General features: G+C 31.4%; 2 protein-coding genes across 9 annotated transcripts in view; both read right to left on the bottom strand.

Annotated features, from left to right (window-relative positions):
* Nucleotides 1-124: 124 nt before the first annotated feature.
* LOC108568370 (ras-specific guanine nucleotide-releasing factor RalGPS1-like) overlaps nucleotides 125-23544 on the bottom strand; it is a 26952-nt gene continuing 3532 nt past the window's right edge. Inside the window, exons 1-12 of one of the 8 annotated variants that reach the window (XM_017929426.1) lie at nucleotides 17520-17583; nucleotides 5662-5751; nucleotides 3509-3660; nucleotides 3190-3445; nucleotides 2341-2647; nucleotides 2054-2279; nucleotides 1789-1995; nucleotides 1535-1618; nucleotides 1187-1372; nucleotides 557-721; nucleotides 378-499; nucleotides 125-312 (exon numbers count right to left, since the gene is read on the bottom strand). In XM_017929426.1, the coding sequence (XP_017784915.1) occupies nucleotides 191-312; nucleotides 378-499; nucleotides 557-721; nucleotides 1187-1372; nucleotides 1535-1618; nucleotides 1789-1995; nucleotides 2054-2279; nucleotides 2341-2647; nucleotides 3190-3445; nucleotides 3509-3660; nucleotides 5662-5730 (1896 nt within the window). In that variant the 5' untranslated portion in view covers nucleotides 5731-5751; nucleotides 17520-17583 and the 3' untranslated portion in view covers nucleotides 125-190. Of the gene's footprint in view, nucleotides 313-377; nucleotides 500-556; nucleotides 722-1186; nucleotides 1373-1534; nucleotides 1619-1788; nucleotides 1996-2053; nucleotides 2280-2340; nucleotides 2648-3189; nucleotides 3446-3508; nucleotides 3661-5661; nucleotides 5752-6028; nucleotides 6379-13558; nucleotides 13709-17519; nucleotides 17584-23544 lie in introns of those variants that run through there. The other 7 variants (XM_017929421.1, XM_017929422.1, XM_017929419.1 and 4 more) reach the window with 7 other exon arrangements.
* LOC108568322 (NADH dehydrogenase [ubiquinone] 1 beta subcomplex subunit 7-like) lies at nucleotides 20518-20901 on the bottom strand. The gene has a single exon (XM_017929328.1). It carries the CDS (start codon nucleotides 20899-20901, stop codon nucleotides 20518-20520), a length of 384 nt encoding a protein of 127 aa, XP_017784817.1.

Below are 23544 nucleotides of genomic sequence, written 5' to 3'. Positions count from 1 at the left end.
TCTATCACTATATATTCCTTAAGAATAAAAACAAAGACCTAAAAAAGAAAAAAAAAAGTTTTCTTTCATCTTTTCCTTTCTTTTTTTTATACAAAACAAGTAAATATATATATAAAATTATCATATTATTAAACAATAAAAATGGGAGAGATTTAAATAAATTGTGATATGATGATGAAACCAAAGGGGGTCATTCGAATGTCATGAGATTGGTTGGAAGTGGAGACTGCTCGGACCTGGCGGCCTGCTGAATGTGTCGTATCCACCTTTCGGCCATACCCGAAGTGCCCGCCTTGAACTTGTAAATATTTCCTAGGTAGAAAGAATATTTTCTGTGTGAGAATTTTCATTAACAAGATCATCTTAAAACAACTTACCTCTCTGGTGGTCGACGATTTTGAACAAATCCGGATGCAGAGAGTTGTCTCCGAGCAGCACGTGGCAGCCGGTTAGAGAGACCAATTTGCAGGGTTCCCTTTTAAAGTCAGATCGCTGAGTACTGAAAATAACGAACAAATAAAAGAACAAATTCGCCGAAAGATTGATTAATAGTTACCCTTTGAATGATTTTGGTGTGAAATAGGCAAGAGATGAGGCCCAAATTTGTATCCAATATCTTTGCCATGAAGTCACGGTGGGCTTACGGCCGTGCTTCAGGAGAGTCTTCCGACGCACGCAGCCTTGCATGCTGCACGTTTGGTCATCACAATCATCAGTCAGTCTGAAACAAGAAACGATATTTTAACATTGATTCTAATTTTAAAAAAACAATTGTAATTAATATCACTATTGAATGAATTAATCTGCAAAAAATGTAACTTATGTAAGCCATATTATTTATCTTATGTAATGAAATGGAAATCGTTATTGAGTATATCAGGGAATTCCAAACTTTTTCGGGTTGCGGCACCCTTAATATTTCATAATATTTCCGCGGCGCCCCAAGTCAAAACATTTGGTCTATCTTAGGGCAAACTTTATGTTAATAGTATATGATAATAACTTTAATATTATATACTTAAATGGAGGGTGCCTCAAATTGTAGAATGCACACTGTAATGGTACCGAGAACATTTAGAGAGGAACGTCCCTATTTGTAAGCAAAAATATGGCACTAAGAATCCAAAAGAACACGACAGACACAAATAGAGATACATATATCTGCCTATATATGCAAGCTACAAACCTTGTAAGAAGAGTTGTCTCTTCCGAAGTGTTCCTGGAGGCCTCCAGGGGCAAATCTATGGTGGGCGAGGGCAGATTGAGATGGTGTCTGGCTCCTTGCGACTCCTCCAGCTCGGAATCGTCCAGTAAATGCAATGCCTTCGGCACGTCGCTCGGCTCAACGACCTGTTGATTCTTACCGAATATACTAAAAGAAGTAGTCGGTTAATTCAACCTGCTATCACTTTCCTAGTAAACTGTGAGAACAACCATGCACCATTAACTACCAGATACCAGCACAAAACACGCACAACACAAATACGTAACGGAAAAGCATTCTCAAAAAGGATTTGAGATTATTGGGACTTACCCCCACGGCACCACAATCGGAGAGTACCCAAATAATGGGCCACCCTGTTTATGGAAATTGCGTGGAAGACTTGTGCTACGAAATCTGTATACAGGGAGAAAACGGGAATCCCACGCGCACATATTGCACACAAACGTACGTGATTAGTGTTTTTGTTAGTCGGGAGTCAGAAGAAACAGACAAAGAGAGAGAAAGAAATATAAGTAGCGAGTTGGTTGATAAGTGACGAGCGATGCGCACGAGGGCTTGCTTACTTTGTGCCGAGACTCCTACACTTCCTGTGCCCAGGTATGAATCTGCTGCCCGCAGTTACGGCGTGCAACCTTAGAGAACCGCTTGAAGCCTTCGCTGGTGATAGGTTTAATGATGCTATCGCAGTGGCGTCCACGATGACGGACTCTTTTGAACTGCAGCTGGAGGAACTCGGAGGAGGCGAGGGCGGTTCCAATTTCAAGGACAACCTGCACAATTGAAAACGATTAAAACGATGTTCTCAATTTGATCCAAACATTCACTTACTTATACTGATCATCTTCTACGAACTTCTGCAGCTCCTCAATATATCGTATAGAATGCAAATAATCTCTGACGTGCGGCAAGACGGCCAACTGCGAGTAATTAGAGTGTTGGTAATTTGAGATTATTCTGAGGATGTTGTTCATCTTCAGGCTACGCTGTTGCGACTCCAAACCACCCGAATGGGGATGAGCCATGTCAATGTAAACTAGATCAGTCAGGTACAAGCCTGAAATCAAATGCAAAATTTTAACTCGATTCACAATGAAATTAATCAAAATTCATTCTACCTAAATAGGGGATGCATGGTAGCTTCAAACTTTCTATGTGGCTCCTTAGATTGGACCAATTGTTGTTGTCGGAGAAAACCTCGGCGAGTTTCTCGAACGATTGCCTATCCTTCTTGGACAGATACGCCCAGGTCTTCGACAGCCTGTAAACGGAGGCACTTTGCAAGGCTGAGATTATGGCGAACAACGAGTGAAGGTTGTTCAGTTCGTATAATTTCTTCGCGATTTTCACGAAGTGCCCCAGAATTTCGGAGCGTTGTTTCGCTGTGGCCCCGGAGAGTATTTCTTGAACTGTCCAAAAACTGACCTACGGATGAAACATATAATTCATTATTATATTTGCAGTCACATTTACGAAAAAAATATATTACAGTACGAAAATTATTAAATAAATAAAAATAAAAAAATGTGTTAAATAATGTTTCGTACTTTTGAAATTTACAAAAACTTAAAGACTATTGGGGCATTTGATAACAAAATATTTCTACACATCAGAAAACATTCATAATAAAACTCATAATGAAATAAACTAAATAATTTAAGAAAGATTTTGAACATAGTTAAAAAATGTCAAATAAGATATGTTTGATATTTTAAAAAAGTGACTGAAAATATGTTTTTTTGTTCACATAACTTCATAATTCACATTTTATCAAGGAATATTATAAAATACCATAAGATATAAAAGTAGGTTTGAAATAAGCAATGAGTTATAATTAAGATATCAGTTCTCCTAAAACTACTGAATGCAATAAAAAATAATTGAATTATTATTTAATGAAGATGATACGAATGATCAATGTGATATTAATAATAATCAATTAAATTGAGTTTTGCAATTGTAATTACATGATTGAAACGTCGCGTGAAAGCGACGATGTTGGGGGCCACTGTAAGTTTGTTCTTCTTGTTCCAGGCGCAACTCGTCAATTCGTCCGGTTGTATATGGAGGAAGGGCGGCAAATCGAGGAGGGTCACTTGATTCGCCAACTCTTCAGGACTGATGCGCAGCACATCGAAGACGGGACAGCTGTAGTTGCGCGCCGAATTTGGCAAACTCTGAGTCTTTACGCTGGCAGGTACTGCGGCAAAGGAGGTGCTGCTGCTGTAGGAGTGAACACCGGATTTTAGTTTTTTGTCTTATGCATTTGAGATCCTTAATAGCTACCTGTAATTGTAATATGATTGGTCGGGCGGCCCGGGACCTCCTGATACGCTCTTCGAGGACACCTTGCGTTCGCGTTCACCGGAACTTCCGCTAGAGCATGAGAACGTACCCTTTTTGGAATTTCCACCGTCTTTGTAATCTTCATCCTGGCTCTGTAACAGGGAATAATCGCTATAGACAGGGATCTGGCTCGAGCACAAAAATCCTCGGCACCAGACAAGATTTTAAAAAAATAAATAAACATTTTTTTTCAATTACTACAAACATCATTCACTTTTTACTTAGACACTTTTTATTTAGAGAAAAAAAAATCAGTTCATTCAAGTAGAAGAGATTGTAAATAAATATCGATGGTTAAAAATAAAATTATTTATATTCAAAAACGGATAATGTGCATGTTATGTAATCTTATCTTGCAATATCATGGTTTATCTATTGAAATTCAAAATGTAAAATTAAATATTTTCAAAAATATAAGCTATTATAAGATATTATCTATTCAATTCATAAATAAATAATATAGGTATATATATTCAATGTTTGTTTTGAAATTGTAATTATAATTTTAGGCAGTATTGTGAAAGAGTACACCAATAAGCAATTAGCAACTTTATCTTAAGTGTTGGCCCTCAAAACTCTCATATATTTAATACAATTCAACAAAAAAATAATATATTAAAAATTATATAGACACAAACAGTAAAATTATTACAAGTCACTTATACAATATTAGTATCAATAAAGCAAAATCATCAATGAGTCCTATCAAAAATTTTCTTAAAGCTGATATAGTAATTTTACTTAATTAATAGGCACATCCTTAACCATAGGAATCTCTAGCATTGTCATCTTTAATATATAATTAAAAACTACATATAAATAAAATTTAATCACTTACAATTGATCTTTCTAAAATACGGATGTATTTGACTAATTGAAACTATAAATTGTATCAATGAATAAAGAACAATTAAATGATAGATTCTAGACTAAATCCAACTAAGTAAAAGCTACTTAATGTTACCGGACATGTCAGATGCAAAATTACTTGGAACGAAGATTGAAAACAGATATTAGAGATCCAATAGTTCGGAAATAATCTGACATAAATAAGTTATTCTTCATATATTATTTTGCATCATTATTCTGCAAATAGAAACGATAATTGAACGTTTGATACAATCTATTGGTCAAACATAAGAATGCATCACAAAAAGGATAAAATGTTAATAATATTTATCCTCTCTGCATTATGTTTTATTGATGTACTATCATATGTCAGAAAAAGGTATACTGATACCTGTTTTTACACTGTTTGAAATTAGACGATTTGTAATGAAATCTTGCGCTATATATATTTTATTTTTGTTCATCTATGATATTAACTTTTGAATTTCTTATTTAATTTCATGCGTATAATACGCCTATATTATACCATATGTATAATATAAAAATATAACGAATGATTTAATGTTTAATTGATTATCGTATTAATTATAGTTTCACAACCATTAAAAAAATAACCCATAGGTTGAGAACCGTCGTCTGTATTGTTGTGTCCAACCATTATTATTATAATTGTTATTGTTAATATAGTGTATTAACGAACTAGAGTGGATGTCTCTTAGTCGCATTATTATATAAACATATACATCAGCATAAAGGAATCTCTACTGTGATTCCGTTCGATACACTTTAATATAAACAAAGGGGATCAAGAGTATACATTCCAATCGATACTCCTGTACCTTTACTCCGAATTCAAGTCCTTATTATAAATAATCGATCATCTTTTAACTTTTTAACTTTGTAAGTAGAATAAGTATTTAGAATTGTCTCAGTAAAACGTTAATATGATGAGCATAGTCTCAGTAAAACATTAAAAGACTAATATAGTCTCAGAAGACCAAGTAACGAATAAAGTTATGTAAAACTAATTGAATTATTTAATTTCTACAACTGAGACTCCACAACGACAACACCAGACAGTATTCCACTGTGTCCAGAATTCCATCCCTGGGACACGACAGTATCATAAAATCTAATGAGAATGACAGATTCGTATCTCTTATATTCGTAAGAATCTAAATATATTATTTATATCTTAGATAATATGTCCAGTGCTAATAGTTTTTTTTAGGAATAGTACTCACATTGGAAGCTTTCAGTTTGGTGAAACTCTCCCCGGAAATATTCCTAGGAATCTCCGAATAGCGAAGCATCTTCTCATGACCCCTGACCACCTGAAATCATGTTTAATAATTAATTAATTGCAGCTCCGATAAAGCGTCGACTAAAAATAAATGTAAATAATATGTGCATTATCAAGCAAATTCGCGTGCTCGTTGCGTAACAGGGCAATATATATTGTTGAATTCGAGTGAGTTTTCGGTAAATTTAATTAGTTTAGTGGCGTCATCGATTCAAGCAGCGCAATTATTCTGGGAATTAGCTAGAGCTAATAGAATTGTTAAAGCGATTTGAAATGAGGTAAAAATTACGATTGTGCAAGATACTAACTGGAAGTTGCAAGCGAGCACGTACCGTCGCCCTGATGATTTTCATGCACCAGATGATAAAAATGTCATTGTTCGCGACCATGTCTTCAGAAATCACACTTTCCCGCAGCAAGTAGAAGTTAAACTTTACCAACTTTGGCGACGTCGTAGCTCGTCTCTTCCCGCTTCCACCATTTCAAGTAGAACGTGACGACCGGAGATATCGGGTGAATACATTAAAAGCATTATTGTTATGAAACGATGAACGTTCTTTCTTTTTTCGTTTTTCAGCACGTTTCAGAAACACAAAGACGGCCCAGTTCACCTGCACGTACGTGCGCTGACCGTGCATCTATGTGGCACTGTGCATTTCCGCAAACCTCAAATTGGATTAGGACATTATGGAAAGGGGGAGGAAGAGCGCAAATCGCACGTCTATAAATAACCGTGACAGTTTAAATACAATATATAAAAAGAAAGGAAAATAACTTAAAAAAAACAGCAGATTTTCCACGTATGGTATAACCGCGCAGCTCAGCGCAAGGAAGACGTCATTAATCAGCGAAATATACTCGAAACAATACTTTCATTGTGTTGAGTCATTTCCATCTATCCATCTCTCTCTATGTGCTCTTGTTATTATTACAAATAGATGATATAAATGGAAACCACGAAACCATAAGTCGCAATCGATATGGCACGTTGACATTTCGGTAAAGTTGACGATGCATTTATTGCAGCTGAAGATGTAATTTGTTCTTAGTAACCGAGATTATGCTGTGCTGAGAAATAGTCGTTTGTCGAATAGGCATTTTACATTTGCAAAGATATTTTCCAACATCAATTCACACTTGAGCAATTGCTTTTCTGAGAGCGAAAAAAAAATGATAAGAGCATCTCAATATTATTTTTTTTAGATTAGACAGAAAGAGAGAAAAACCGTTAAATATAAACACATATGGGTCAAGGATACGAATACTTGCACATATTTTTATTTTAGTAGACAGTTAATTAATTACTAAATATATTTCGGACTTGGATTTCTAATACAGGATCAAGTAGCATTTGCTATGCTTCGAAACCTGATATTATTGATTGCACTAAGTATGTGGATATCATTAATTATTTAAACATTAAATATGAACATTTATAATCATTTGACTTTTCATTGTCAAACGCAGAAATAATGTTTTGATAACACAAACTAAATTTTTCTATTGTTTCCATTTCTGAAAAAATATATTAATCATATTTTTATTAGAATAAGAGTACTATTTATAATATATCTTTATCTCTATATAATTTATGACAGAAAACACTTCGTAGTATTTTTGTAGGTTTATTTCTTGTTCAAAACACTCAAATATTATTGATACATTCTCATAAATTAAACTAAGAAATTTTCTCAGCTTTCTGTTTTTCTATAAGTAAGATAATTTTGATATTCATCAATGACTTAAAATCTATTTTTTTTTCATATTTTCAGAAACTAATTTAGACATATACATTTTTTAAGACTTATTTATTTAGTTAATATCCTGAAACTTTTCAAGTGTGTAAAAATAAGACAAAATAAGTAAAAAATCGAAGAACTTTGATAGGAAAACTTTGATTATCTTTAAAAATAATTATACGTAATCATGCATAATTTTTAATAATAATAATAACATTTATTGCAACAAATCATCATACTAAAAACTCAACAAAATAACATAACAAGAAAATAAAAACAAATTGATCTACTGTAAAGGGCTACCAGCCATAGGTCTTTCTGCCCAGTAATTTTTAATGAGTTTTTATAACTATATTGTCTTGTATTTTAAAAATATCGAAGAATAGTTATAAAATTAATCACCGTAAAATGGGTACAAATATGTATCTATATATTTTTTCTACGAGATAATCCACATTGTTTAATTAAATGCAAGAATCAAATAATGCATGTATTCGGTTTGATTATGTATATTTGAATATGCATTCACCGAAACACCAATCATATAACGTAAATTAATAACGACATCTAGCCATCGTCTTTGAAGGAGCAAGAAGCTCGATACCAAGAACGGTTTTCGCGATTCAATCTGCGGCTGACAATTTCTGGCGTCTGGCCAAAATTACTTCAAATATTTGGGTCTCATGAATAATAATTCCATTGTAAACATTTCACAAACGTTTTTTTTGTTGTTGCCCTATTCCTCTCTCAAATGTTCTCCGGTCTTATATAGTCGAGATGCACACTCTCTCTATCCATACAGGAGCCACCTATGCATAAGATTTATTTTTACGATTTGCGCACGTAAACACGCATCGCAGATTGGACAAAAAAAATGCGCGCAAAAGGAATTTTCTATATGAGGATGTTTATGCAAGTAAAAAGCCCGAGGAAATTGAAAGACTTTGCTATTAAAAGCTTTCTAATATTATTTATAAATAGCAATTAAACACAATAATTATTTACCAAAGTTTATAAAAAAAAGTATTAGCAGTTGTAAATATTATTATTATTTTGTTGGATCAAAAAAAGGTTTCAATTGACTATTTTTTACAATATTGTTTTTGACAAATGTTTGAAAATCAATGATTTACACCAGTTTCTATTACTCCTATTCTACAATTAATAATATTTTCTTTGCATAGTTTCTAACAAATATTGCTTTCTGTCTATTATCTTTAGATAATTATAAATAACAAGAAATATATTTCTGCTATTTTCTTCAAAAAATATATTTTTGTTTTGCAAGTACTATTATATTTATATAACACTTTGACCTAAATTAAAAGAAAAAACCGTGAGATCAAAAATGTTTGTAGCTAATTGAAAACCGTAGTTAATATCTAAATACTAATTAAATGCATAAACTATAACTGTTACATCTGCAGTACTATCTCCAGTTCGTATAAATTAATCGAAGAGAGTGGAAAAGCAATGAAACGCAATTTCGCAACGCGATTGCAAAAACATCTGCGCTATGCAAATCGATAGAAAAACGCACATTAAATAGATTTATTGCATCTTCATCTCCATGAGAACCGATAAAATAAAAACTAGCTTAAGTCATTGCCTAATCGAAGGAAGCGAGGCGATCCAGAAAGATCAATGTTTTGTGCATAAGGAACTTGACCTGAAATTTGCCGGTCACGTGGAATTGAGCAATCCCAACTTATCGATTATCTAGTAGATAATGAAAAATCGAGAAAGCGAGCGAATGAGAGGAATCAGTTGCCACAGATTTCCCCGGATTGATCTATCTATCTATTTACACTATTATTACAATTTCAAAGTCAATGTCAAACAGCTTTATTTTTAAGTTTGTTTACTCGAATTAAAAGGAAAAAGACATATATTATAGTTTCAGCAAGGTACGTTTCGAGACATAATTAATTGTGGAAACGCAGAAGCAGTTAGCTAGTTGTGTATCTACAACTTCGAAAGCGTATTGCTCGTAAATCATTATGCTTCTTCTACATTACAAAATCCTGATAAATGTGCGATTAAAACAGAGCAATAGACTTATATCAACGAACAAATATTGATGATGATTAAAAGTGTTTATTAATCTAGAAGAATTACATATCAATCACTGTTTCTGCATCAGAAGGATCAATATTGAAACGGTGTTAACGATATAAAAGAGTCATAATAATCAGACTTCGGTCCCCTGACTTATAACCTGGACTTCAATTTATTACAAAGAAAAAAAACGTGCTATTGTTTAAAAAAAATGTAAAATACGCAATGTCACGTCAATTGCAGACATCGTCAAAATTTTGTGGAATGTATAATGTATTGATATAGTTGGGCAACGTCATGAGCTGCATAGAATTCGCAAGAAAAATATTTGTGTGAAAAGTTCTACGTATAAAATTGACTTAAAATTCTGCTTTTGTTTTATCTTGCTTACAAACAGATCTTCAAACATTCCATGTCTCTTTTTCAAATTATTATTAACAATAATAAAATTTATTGCGACAATTATTGCGATAATTATAATTAATAAACAATACAATAGTTTGAAGAAAAAAAATACATGAATCATTGCAACGAGTACAAATTATATTACAAATTTGACAATACAGATTATTATATCGTATTTAATTACACTTTATATAAACAAAAATTAAATGTATTGATAACAAGTACTCGAAAATCTAAAAATATTCTTAAAATTGATAATATTAGCACGTTCAATGTTATTTTCTAATGTGAAATTCCATAGATATTCAAACACACTGTAATTGATTGCATTCCATTTATTTTTGTTTAAAATTGTAATAATTTAAAACGGCAAAGATACTTTCGGCTCGAGATTTGCACTATATTTTAAACACAACAGACACGTTCTTATTTTAAACAAAAAATGTGTTACAGTAGCGCGAAATGAATTTTATAGGATAAACGTAAGTTTATTTATAAATGCAATATTTATACATTCATCTCATTTTGAACGAAAATATTTTACTCTGTTTGCGAGTTTCAATCGAATCTTCATCGTTGAGACAAAATGACTTAAACTATTAACTGGATTCCACGTGGGTACGAAACAATTCTTTTTAAAACTGTCCACTGTTAAATGTGCAGCCAAAAATTGAGAGTCGGTAAATGTCAAATGATTTAAACTTTTGGCGTTTTTGCAATTCCATAGAGATTGAAATTAGGCGCGTGCTTAAAGAAGCATTCACTCACTAGACGCGATTTGATTGGACAGTGAAATGTGCATGGGTGGAGTCGTCTGTCTACGTGTATGTGGCCTTAATTATAGAAGTTGGATCTTTATCAAATCGTACAACAAACGCGCGATCTCGAAAGACCAATACACATGAACGATCAGTGCAAAATATCAAGATAACTTTTGACACACTTTTTAACTACAACAACAATACAATACTATTGCCAATATATCGAATAGCAGATAAGAATAACCAATGCAACGTCGTTACCATCATTATTTTCAAAAGAATATTCTAAAGAGCTTAAACTATTTCAATCTTGTCAGATAATTTAAGATAGTACAGCAATAACTCGAATAGTGCCAATATGCATACAAAGATATAATAATACAAATATAAACCATCCGAGGTATTACTATATTTCTCAATATATATATATATATTTAAAGCTAGCAAAACAGTAATAAGACATTACGCTTCATAAACACGTTTACTAATCTCATTTTATTAATGAATAAAGAGTACGACTAATTGAAAAACAAATTGATAATATCAACAGCAAAAATTCTTCTTTAAAATATATTCTAATATAAAACAATTAATAAAGAATGATTAAGACATAAATCTGTTTAATTGTCGGCAATTGCAGAGCACGCAATATCAGCACGCATTTTTTTTGAGCTGCAAACGATTAATTAAAAACTTTCAACGAACGTGCACTTCTTCGATAGAACCCACTTGGCCTTAATGCAGAAAATTCCTTAGAAACTCACTATTCCGAAATGGTTATCTACTTAGAGATCACGCTGTGAGAAAGTTCAATTAACATTTTAAAGTAGCCTATAAATAAATCCGCAATACCGCAATTAATTGGTACATTACTAATGATTAATATAATTTGCAATTATTTGAATGTAATTGGTTAACAGTTTAATATTATTTACAGCATTTGCCGATTTCATACAAAAAATCACATATTCAATCAAACATTTAATTACGCAAAAGATAGAAAAAAAAACAAAAAATAATACATTTTAAAACAAATCTCTATAAAAAAAAGCGTACTATTGGAACGAGTTTATATCGAAATCTGACAACCAAAATACCGACAGCATCAAAGTCCCAACAATATCAAAATCCCAATGATTGCCTTTCGGACGGAATTATTTCACAAATCTTCATTTTTGCAAATCTTGATGAGTTTAATGGTTAATTAACTAGATAGTTTTAATTTAACGTAGGTATAAAACAGTTTTTACTATAAACCAGTTCGAGACCCGCTTTTGGACATAAAAAGTTTCTGCAAAGAATGAGTATATGTAGAAAAACAACCAGGATTGATTTATCATTATTTTTTTTGCATACTTAGGGAATCACTGCTCTAAACAATAGAATATCGATATTGTTTATTTTATCCACGTACGCTCATTTTTTTAAATTAATTGTTTTAAGTCTATATCAATTAAGAAAAAATACTGCCGAGATTTTAATAATCGGAAATTCGATTGTCTTGATTTTGATCCGAACCGATTGGAACAAGTATTTTAGTGAATAAAATAAGTAAATTAATATAAATAAATTTCAATTCACATTAAGAATGATTAAAAACTATTTGAACATAATAATTGATTTATACAATTAATGTTTACATATTTTAAAAAGGATAATTTACATGATTAATCATTGCAAAAATGTTAGAAAAATATATAAATTAAATATAAGTTAGTTATTAGTTAGTACTATTTCAAATTTTAGTTGTTTCAAAAGTTTAAGGATTAACCCATTTTACGACAGAATTAACATGAACAAAATCATAATTATAATAATAGCCTCTGAACGTTCCTATCATATTTACTTTATTTTTCATGTATTCGTCCAATTTAGATAAAAACGAGAAAGAAATATTTTTTGTATTCATATCACTGAGTAAATTAACATACAATAATATAAGGTTATTTAAACGTTACATTGAGTAATTTTTATTTTAGTGCATATTGCGGATAAATTTAGCTAGTTTATAAAATACTTAGTAGAAATAACCAATTAAATTATTTATTTTACATACCTCGTAAAATGTACTTATTTTATGTATGTTTTGTGAATATAAACATTTTGTGTTATTTAAAGATGTTAGGTCAAGTTAGTTTATTCATTAACCAATGAACGGGTTAGTACATATCACCAGTGTACAAATATATGCTACAGTTTACGTAAAATAACATTTTTTTTTATAGTAAAATCTGGTAGATAGATAAATATATGAAAGTTGAATAAGTATAATTAATGCAAAATTAACAATCAAAATTCAAGTAAACATGCGAGGTATAGTGCCGGTAATCGGTTCCGCCAATATCCCGATCTGTTTTAAACCGGACATGATTATGTACCATTTTTTTGTGTTCAATTTGTTTGTATTTTAACAGAAGGAATTCAATAACTTATAAAAAAAATATCCATTAGTATTTTTTAAGTAACGTTATAACATATATTAACAAAATGTCATGACATTAATAAAATAAAATAAACTAATATAAAATCTTTATATTTATAAAATTTATGGAATGAAAAAAAAATATTTTTTTTAAATAAATTCAAAACCGAACAATCAATATGTTTAATTTATAACATATTAAACAAAAAGTATTAAGTACATAATCAATTTAATCTCAGTAATGTGCTATTTTTATAGACATTACAATGTATGAATAATATAACGAAAATATTATCGTGAATTTATTAAATAACGAACATTATAGATAAAGTGCATAGTGTATTTTTAATTACGTTACTATAGTATGAATGAAATGTTCTATTTGGTATGTATTACAAACGTTATAACGAAACAAAATGCACAGAGTCTTTGTTTTACTGTAAATAATCTCACCATACTAACATATTTTCCATAAAATTGTCCGAGCGTTAAGACCATCACCTGTGGATAATAATAATACAGCGAAACACGCGCACAATAAGAAAACAACGCAAAACGGAACGACGAGACGGTGCTTACGTGCCGCTGCCGAGAGCCAAACTGAACGCGAACAAGTCGGATCGCCGAGGCGTACAAAATAATGAACTAATTGCGGCGCATTTGCGCAAAGTGTTTAACTATCAGAGCGTTAACTAAATCTAATTGCACTGGCGAAAGAAAAGGATGGACGTGGAGAAATTATGATCAAATAAATAAATAATATATTTCATCTTCAACGTTAATGATTTATGAAATTCATTAGCTCTGTTTATTTTTTGATACATGAATATTCATTCATACGATTAGTTTACACGTAAATTGATAATTTACAATCCTAATATTTGTTAGTAATACTAGACAATTTTGATAAACTGTTTTACCTTTATTAATTGCAATTTATAAATATTAGTGAATACAAATGTCATCAAAAAGTCTAATAAAACGAGAAAATAAGTGGATTTTTTAGCTAGTATGTAAATTATATGTAATGAATTCTATAATATACCTTTAAAGTATAAACTTAATTGTCTTGTAGTTGGCTAAGTTTGTACTATTTTGTAAACTATCTTGTTGTGAGGTATCAGTGTAAAAATAAATAAATAAATTAGAGTGCAAAGTTAGTAAGAACCCAGCGCTATTAAAAAATTAATATATTTTACTTCAACTCTAGTTATTATTGTGTTACTCATTATATACAGTGGTCCAGGTAGAGAATATGTACCCTTCCAGGAACCTTAGCTAATTTAACTAGATAGAGGAGTGATAACGCAACATCTGCACAACAGCCGCTCCATACCTCCTGGATGTTTAAACAACCTTTTCCACATCGGCCGTTTCTGTACAACGGTCTTCAAAGTGTTGATCGCTTCTTCATCTAAGATCATCCACAAAACGCATCACCGTTTTGAACTTCGTAAGTCATCAATATCGAATCTCGTTCTTCAACTTTAACAATACCAAAATAGTTTGTCTGTTTCTTCAGTTATATTTCTTTACATACAAAGGCATAGTAAATCGGTACAAACAACAAATTAAATTAGACAAATAATCAACAAATGCATCAACGACCTTATAGTTTGAGCAGCATTCAGACATTGTCTTACATCCAAATACGAAGAAGTTTCATCGAAGATCAGAATGGAAACATTCCATAACTTGTTTAATTTTTTTTAAAGTTCTTGTCCATATAATACGGAAATTTCACGGTACTTAACATATTGCATATCTAAACTATCGCAGATATTCCCCAAATCGAGGCTAATCACAATCTGATTACGATACTGAAACGATCTACGTGGAAAATGTTATTGTTTTCCAGGCTGCGTTGATCGTAGATATTGTAGAAACTGCGTTATCTCTACCCTCTCTAGTTACTTTGGCTAAGATCCCCGGAACAAAAAAAATAATGGTATTCTCTACCTGGTCCTTGTCATCTGATATAGTTTATAATGTCAACTTAAATTATGTGTCTTCAATGCTTCGCAATCCATGCTGGTAGTAATGCTGAATATTTTATTCTTTGAAAAAGAAGATAGCAAACGTAAACACATTAAACAAAAATAAGCGACCTTCGTGTGAAAACACTTATAATTATTTTCTGTTCTGTAATTTACTAAAAGCAAGAAGCGCTTTTTTAATTAACAGTTGTTGAATAAAACCATATGTTTTCGTTTCGCAATGCAATGAGCATCTAACAGTCACGCAGCTATTAAGTTTTATTTTCTTCATAGGCGTCGAAAACAGTTAGTCTACTGCATTTTATATAACTGCATCCATGGAAGAGGCGATCGTTTAATTTAGCGAATTATTAAACCAAATGGCGCATCGCTAATTACAGTTTAAACAAAGAACAAGCATGGTAAACAGTCCATCATTGTTTCTGATAAATCGTCAATAAAACCCATTACGATTTATACACGTGCGTGTGCACATTCTGCTATTCCAGATTTTTTTCATCTTTCCAGACCATGAAAATCAATTAGGAAATAGTGTTATGTAATTTCAAATAGCGGTATGCGAGCTATTTTGCTCTTTTCTCTTCTGCCGCTCTTTCTAAAATAATAGATACTAAAGGCCGGAGGACTTTTCTGGCAAATTATATTTAATAAAAAACGTAATTCTTCTATGGCCAAATAACTGTTGTGAATACGCACAGCTTACACATCTTTTTTAATAAGGCCAAAGATTGAAGCACGATTGGGGAGTTGTTTGGAAAACAAGAGTCTTAGAATCAGAGAGACAACTCTATTATTAGAGCGGTAAAAGTTATTGAACGAGGATATTGACTTAAGGCCAAGAACATTACGATCGTACACATTTGCTACGAAGTGAACGCCGGCTGCCGATTATCGCGTAAGTTTTAAGAGTTCAACAATGGACTACTAGTGGTACGCGTATCAATCAATATTTGGAGTAACTTAAATCGATTTGTGCGACATCTAATGATATGTCTGAGTTCTAAACAACAAATTGCCGAGGATGTCCTAAATTCGATAGATGTAAAATAAATAACATTCGATTACAATAATCAATTAATCTTTGAACGTTGAATAAATTATGGTGGTTTCTTTAACAATTATCAACTGAAATTAATATTATGTGAGTAATTATCTTAATGTCTCATTAAAACGAAATTACGTTCGAATTGTTTTAAACTATGTGTTGTCAAATTCACTGCCAATGGGAATTAAGTCTATCTTTACATTTCCTGGAGAAAGATGTGATAACCTATTCAACGTTTTCATCTGAAAGGTCTTAAATATCAATGATATACCAATCGTTAATTTGTTATTTTCATGCAATTGCCATGAATAATATAACATTTATTCTAGTTCTAATGTGTATACTATATTGATAAATAATACTTAGAAATATTAAAAATTACACAGGAATGCACACAAAATACAGTAGAACCTCGCTTAACGAGTTTAATCCGTTCCAAAATTTCCGGATTTTTACTCGTATAGTGAAATATATTCAAAAATACACATAATATGTGTACACAAGTTTTAAAAATGATGTAGCAGGCGCGCAGTCAGGGACTTCTCGTTACTCGTTATGCGAGGTTTAGTAATAAAGTGAGAGATAATTCTATTATAATGGTCTTTGGACTAATTATCAATATATAAATAACTCCATTTATATTTGTTTCCTAAAAATAATAAGAATAAAACATATTAAGTCGGTAAACTATAAAAATCAATTATTAGTGCAGTTATTTATAAACATTCATGCAACAACAAGAGCATGTTCATATTAATTTAAAAGTTTACGAGTACACGATAATATACAATGTAAATAAATGTAAAAAGATAGTATTTCTGAACTCGAGTCTACAATTCTCGTGTTAGTGCACAAACTCTGAGAATCATTAAACAAATATGTACACATCACAAACTAGTTGATAACTACTGTAGAATCTTGAGTTTCCATAACTATATGTATTACTTACTAGTAAAATCTAATAAAATAAAAACTAAAATAAATAAAACTAATATATTTCCTAGATTTTGTTAAATCACATTGATATTATATATTATGTTCGTACTTATTTTACCATATACGATGATAAATGAGGAATTTTAGCGAAAGAAACAGAATAACAGTTTAGTATACGCTTTAATCAGATGCTTTGCAACAATATTTACTTCCAACAAACAAATATTGTCCAAATTCTTAATATACATTTTATTTCGCATTTACGAAGAAGTGAAGATATTCTATTTGTATAAACTTTAACAAAATTTAAAAATATTGTTGCATCAAAAACATCAATCAATATTTATTTGTTTCATCAGTTTCATCGATTCTTCTAAATTTTCAAATAATCTTTCTTAATTGTATGAATCTTTACTTGTTTAAGTATTGCACTTACCAATGCGAGAATTGACACAGAGAATCGACGTAACAGTATGATAGATGTCAGGAAGCAAAGTTGACAAGTGCAACTATTTAAACAATTGAAATCAAGTATGCGTGGTAGCAGATTAATAAGTCATTGCGTGAAATTGAATGGCGATTAGAATGAAACGGAAATGGCGAAAACGGAGTCTGCTTCCTGCGATTGTTCCGTTCTGTCCGTACGCATTGACAATTTTATCTTAACAAACAAAACAACAACAAAAAGAGCAGAACGAAGAAGCGGTAAGCAGAGAAGTCGCGACGGACTTCCTGTCTGGATTTATTCGCGTCTGTTCTAAAAATACGCGATTTCCCCCCTTATTACCAAATTATGGCATGCGAGAAGCCAGGAATAAGATGCGACAAAGAAATCCACAAATAGCAGTTTCAACTAAGATTACACCTAGCGGGTAATACGTTATCCTCAGCAACTTCAATTTCTAATGGTATAAATCTTCCACTTCGAGAAACTGAGAGATTTAAAAAGAGATGAACAAAACAACGCAATGTAGTATGTAGACTGGGACATACAGGTAGTTAAAGTAAATGCAGGTGGTGCGAGCAGGTGAAAACTGATATAAATCGTTTCATTTTCGAAAAGTTTGACCTCAGGCACGGGGGATCATTGGCCCTCATTTTGCGTATGGTGACAAAAAAAATCGATAATAACGTCTCTAAGTGGTGGTAACTTTGGATGCAAAATGGTAAGAGCACCGCGGGAAAACGGAACACAAACAACAATCGAGCTATTGAATTGAACATGCACTAGTCGCATAACATAATGACTGAATCCTTGAAACGAATGCAAAATTCTTGAACGCGAGGTGGACGAGGAAGAGTAAAAAAAACGTAACAAGAAAAAAAATATGCGCGACTAATAAATTAGTCGTAATTAGCGACAATTGAACGTAATTAATTTGACAAGATGTCTACAGTACTGCGTTACATATTATATTACTGATATTACATAATGCGTATTAAATTCTAAATTAGAATTGAAATTTTGCAAATAATCCTAACATGTGCATATCATTTACACAATTTGCTTCACCACTATATCCACAATAAACACTACGTTTAGATTCGATTAACTGAACCGCTTCAATATTTAATATATGAGTCTAAAAAATATCAAGTTCATTGTACATTTGAGTATCAGTAACAAATATTATATTACAGAATTGTTTTCACTTAATAGAAACAAAAAGGAATTATTAATAATATTTATCATGTTTATAATCAATTTAATTATTATAAACATGATAAATACAAATAGATACTCGATCGTCTATTTGACTAAGTAGAGTTAATACAAAATTAAATATTATGAGCTAGAAGATATATTAGTTTGCCTTAATGACATACTAATTTCTTTCACAGAAATATCATTAACAAAAAATATTTGCACTAATTATTTTTAATATTTATTGTAATTTGAAGTATTAAAAGTTGAGAAAAATATACTCAATTCACACACAACAAACTTTACAATATAAAAACAATTGCAAAAGTAGGTAGTTGTTGCATATTTTTGCAAATTTAATAACAAAATGTCTCTAAAGGATAATTAAAAAAAATTTATTGAAGTAACGATATACGCTATGTAACAGCACTACAGAAAATTAGTTGGAATATTATAGAATGTTCAAAATAATTGTAATATTTTTAAAGAAACAATCAACTTAGTATTATTTTTGATAATACATATTTTTATGAAAATACTAAAAGACTAAGCCAAAATTGAGAATGAAAAAAATCATAACTGCTGGGACATTAATAATGATGGAGCAATGTTGCAAATGAACAATATTGATTTGATAATGCGTGTGCCATTTGTTTTTTGTAGCTGCCATGTGAACAATGCATTAAATTATGTCTATTGTTTTGAATATGTAGAGACGTCATGCATTTCGTTCACATAATAAACAGATGCATGCATATGTGAATGCAGTGGATCTGTTCTATTAGATAATTATGTTTTTCTTAGTTATAAACTCATATAAAAAACATATTTGATTCAAAAATATTCTTAAAGAAACATATTTTCTGTTATATTATAAGAAAAATGAAGCTAATTATTTTCCATGTTATATAATTTTAGACTATATGGCAATAGAAAATGTAATAGATTTCTAGTCGAAAATCTGAAAAATGATCTTCATTGAAAGTACAAATACATATTTTATACTAGACTTACAGTTTAACTATGCTTTCTAAATAGAATTCAAATACAGTGGAACCTTAAGGAGTTTAATCCGTTCCAAAATTTCTAGATGTTTACTCGTATAGTGAAACATATTCAAAAATACACATAATGTGTAGAAGTTTTAATAATGATGTAGAAGGCGCGCAATCCGGGACTGCTCTTCTCTTCGTTACTCGTTATGCGAAAGATCGCTTGTTAAGCGAGTCATATTTTCTTACAATTCATTTTGCTCGTTAAGCGAAATGCTCGTTATGCGAGGTGCATGTTAAGCGAGGTTCCACTGTCCAATTGCATAATTCTCGGCATTTTCATAAATATTGCAGTCAACTGATTCATATAATTTTATTTCATAATTTGTATAATTCTAAGTTTTAATTAAGAAAGAATATTTTTTAGAACTTAAGCACATAGTTTGTTATCTGCTTTATTTTAATATTCATTTCTGTCTAAAGGTAGTTTTCAAGCTCTTTGTATTAAAATCTTTCATATAAATTATTTTATATAACTGTAATTAATTAATTCCATATAATTCCACATTTTATTTTTCTTGTTTTATTATAATTAGTATTCGCTCTATCATACTTAGATACCACGAATTGCATAAATACATATATTTCGTTTACACTTGACGAAACCCAAAAAGAATTACCAAATCACAACTTTTATTTTCGTTCGCATCGTGAGATGTTTCCTAATTAATTAAGCTTACAAAATCGTATATACATATTAATTCAAATTGAGCTCGACCCAATTACGAGTTCCAAAGCTATTCACGTCGATGTTCTCGAACCATCAAGCGCCGCTCACGCTCGTACTCCTTCATCCGCAACACGAAGTCCTCGTACATACAATTCAGGTAGGCGTGCTTTTCCGGTTTGCAGAACACCGGAAACGGCCACTTGTCTTTCCGACACGCCTTGAACTTGAGCAGCTCGTGCGCACAGTAGTCGCGATTCTTCAAAGGGATCTTTGCGGACTCTAGTTCCTCCTGGGTGTGCCTCATGGTACGCACTTTCCGCGGCCTGGAGAACCCCTCCAACGGATCGTTCTTCGGCGCCTCCAGAGGATGCGGCGTCACTTCCGGATGCTTCCACAAATGGTAACCATTCGAGAATTGGCATGTTATGTTTTTATGCACAAAATTGCCCATAACTATTCACACGGACTCACGCAAAACTTGAATCAGCAAATAAAAAACTAATAACTGTCAATGTCACTTTCATAGTCATCTCGATTGACATTTATATTTTTTTTCTTCTACGAATTAAATAACAAAAAACCGTGAAAAAAGTACAGTGGATTTTTACTCGTATAGTAAAATACTCGCATAGCGAAACATATTAAAAAATACACATAATATGTGTACACAAGTTTTAAAAATGATGTAGCAGGCGCGAAATACGGGACTTCTCTTCTCATCGTCACTCATTAAGTGAGTCATTTTTTTTACAATTAATTTTGCTCGTTACGCGAGGTTCCACTGTATACTACAAAGTAACTAAGAATAATCAACTCGAGCACAGGATGTTTATGTTATTCTTCTGACGAAAATGCAAAACAAATTGGAAGAACCACCCTGCATTATTTTCATTAAAATCTACAAATAAATACGGCAGTGAAATCAGCTTGCCTCAACTTCCGGCAAGAATATCACACGAGAAGCAGAAATAAACGCAAAATAAAAATTGTATCATATAAAATATGCGTTCATGTATCACCTGCGCGTCCGAGGTTACATTAGAAAGCGGAACCAAAACAAAATATTATAACACGTTGCACCACAGCACAACGTATACATATCCGTTTTTTTAAACTTTTTATTCTTACAAAGATATCATAAAACAAAACAAAAAATAATTAATGTATTGAGGATATTTTGAGCAATGCTACTGCCGAATTAAGCATACAGGAAATGTGTAGGTATCGCCAATTTTTCACTCACTCTAAAATTGTTTAAATCATAAATTAAAGTATACTAAATTTTTTGAAGAGAGAGTATAAATACGCTCATTTACAAATATCATATAGTATTTCTACATTGAAAATTCACACATGATAAGAAAATTACTTAAATAACGGTTCAGCTCAATATAAATTATATATGTCTTTTTTTATAAAAAGTTTTAAAATATACGAATGACGAATGGAAACAATTTAATCCACAAAAAAGACGTAAATTACTTAAATTTTCCACATAAACAAATAATAATAATAATGTTTATTGCTTCAGTCGTACAAAAAGAACATATACAAAATAAATATATATAATTTCAAAAAATTAACTAACACAAAGGGCTATTGACCATACAAATAATATTAGAGGTATTTCATTCATTTTTAGGTTGACATACTGTTGTGTCCATCCACTTATGGACACAGTACTATGTGTACTGTGTATCAATAAGTACTGCCTTATGGAAAGTTCCCACGAACATCAACCAAACCTATCGGCACTTGCAAACATCTGCATAGGGCAATAAAACCCTTTTTGGAGAAACTCTTGGGTTTCTCATACTTTGCTAGTTTTTACAACCAATTTGTGCAACTTTCTTAAAAGGGAGGTTTGTTACAGTAGGGAATTTAACTATAAAAACTATGCCACCAACAATTAACCTCCTCAAACAATTGTAAGATGCCGACGCCCTTAACGTTTACCCCACATGGCAAATTAGCCCCTACCCTTAGAATATTATTTTGTATTCGGTACGTCTTCTTACATATAAGACGACACTTTTGTATTATATAATTAAATCTTAGTTACGGGGTTGAACTGAGAATATAGTCTTAGTTAGGGAGGGGGCTCAACGGAGATAAAATCTGCATTATCCATCTAAACTTCAATATTTTTTTAAATAAGGTTGCAAAAATGGATCGTTTCCATGTTAAAGATGTTTTTATAATAATTATTGTAAGGGTTGTCCCAACAAGAGTGGAAAATCTAAATTTTAAATAAAACATGTGAGAATTATGTATGAACAACACATCTGACAAATGCCTGACACAATTGCGTTCTTTTGACGAAATTTAATATCACGGTTTGGCATAACTAGCGTAAATAAATTCTCCTAAAGATGCTGCTAAGGTATCGGATATAAATATTTGTTTTAATTTACATATTTTTAATGAGTTTTTTTTAAATATTGTAACTACAGCAATACCTTGTGAAGTCCGGATAATCGGTTCCGCCAAAATGTTTATAACCGGACTAATCGTGGACTTAAAACCGCATAATTAATAAATAGCACAAAAAGGAACTTGACTGCATAAACTAGTGATTCCCAAAGTGGTCTATATCGACCCCCAGGGGTCTATGACAACCTACAAGGGGTCTACAACAGCGAAAAAAAAAAATTCTGGGGTCCATGAAATGAAAATGGGGATCCACATTCAACATACATTGATAGTACCTATTTACAAAACAACATACCCGTTACTTATCCCGTATTATGGAATATAGCGAGGAAATTTTTAATTTCCTTTCCATCGTCAAACCTAGTGGAAAGGGGATTCAGCTCTGTTATAAATCTCCTAACGAAAAAAAGAAACAGACTGAACATCATTAGCCGAGGATATTTAAGATTAAACTATACAAAATTGACGCCAAATGTTGATAAAACATTTACTTATTGCTCAGTTTTTTTATGTTACGTATATTTTATATAACAGATACAAAATTTTATTTGGAGTAGTTTTAATTTAAATTCAATTAATAAATCTATAAAACTTAACATGTGTTTTTACTTTAAGTTTTTAACACTAAACTTCACTACAGTTAGAAATTTACAAAAAAATC

Source organism: Nicrophorus vespilloides, unplaced genomic scaffold (genome assembly GCF_001412225.1).
Source record: "Nicrophorus vespilloides isolate i.1.1-1 unplaced genomic scaffold, Nicve_v1.0, whole genome shotgun sequence".
NCBI lineage: Eukaryota > Metazoa > Arthropoda > Insecta > Coleoptera > Silphidae > Nicrophorus > Nicrophorus vespilloides.
The sequence above is the reverse complement of the archived record's forward strand: the minus strand, read 5'-3'. Positions and strand labels throughout refer to the sequence as shown.

Coding starts and splice junctions, on each gene's coding strand:
- LOC108568322 (XM_017929328.1), bottom strand. CDS start 20,901: ATGGGCAATTTTGTGCATAAAAACATAACATGCCAATTCTCGAATGGT.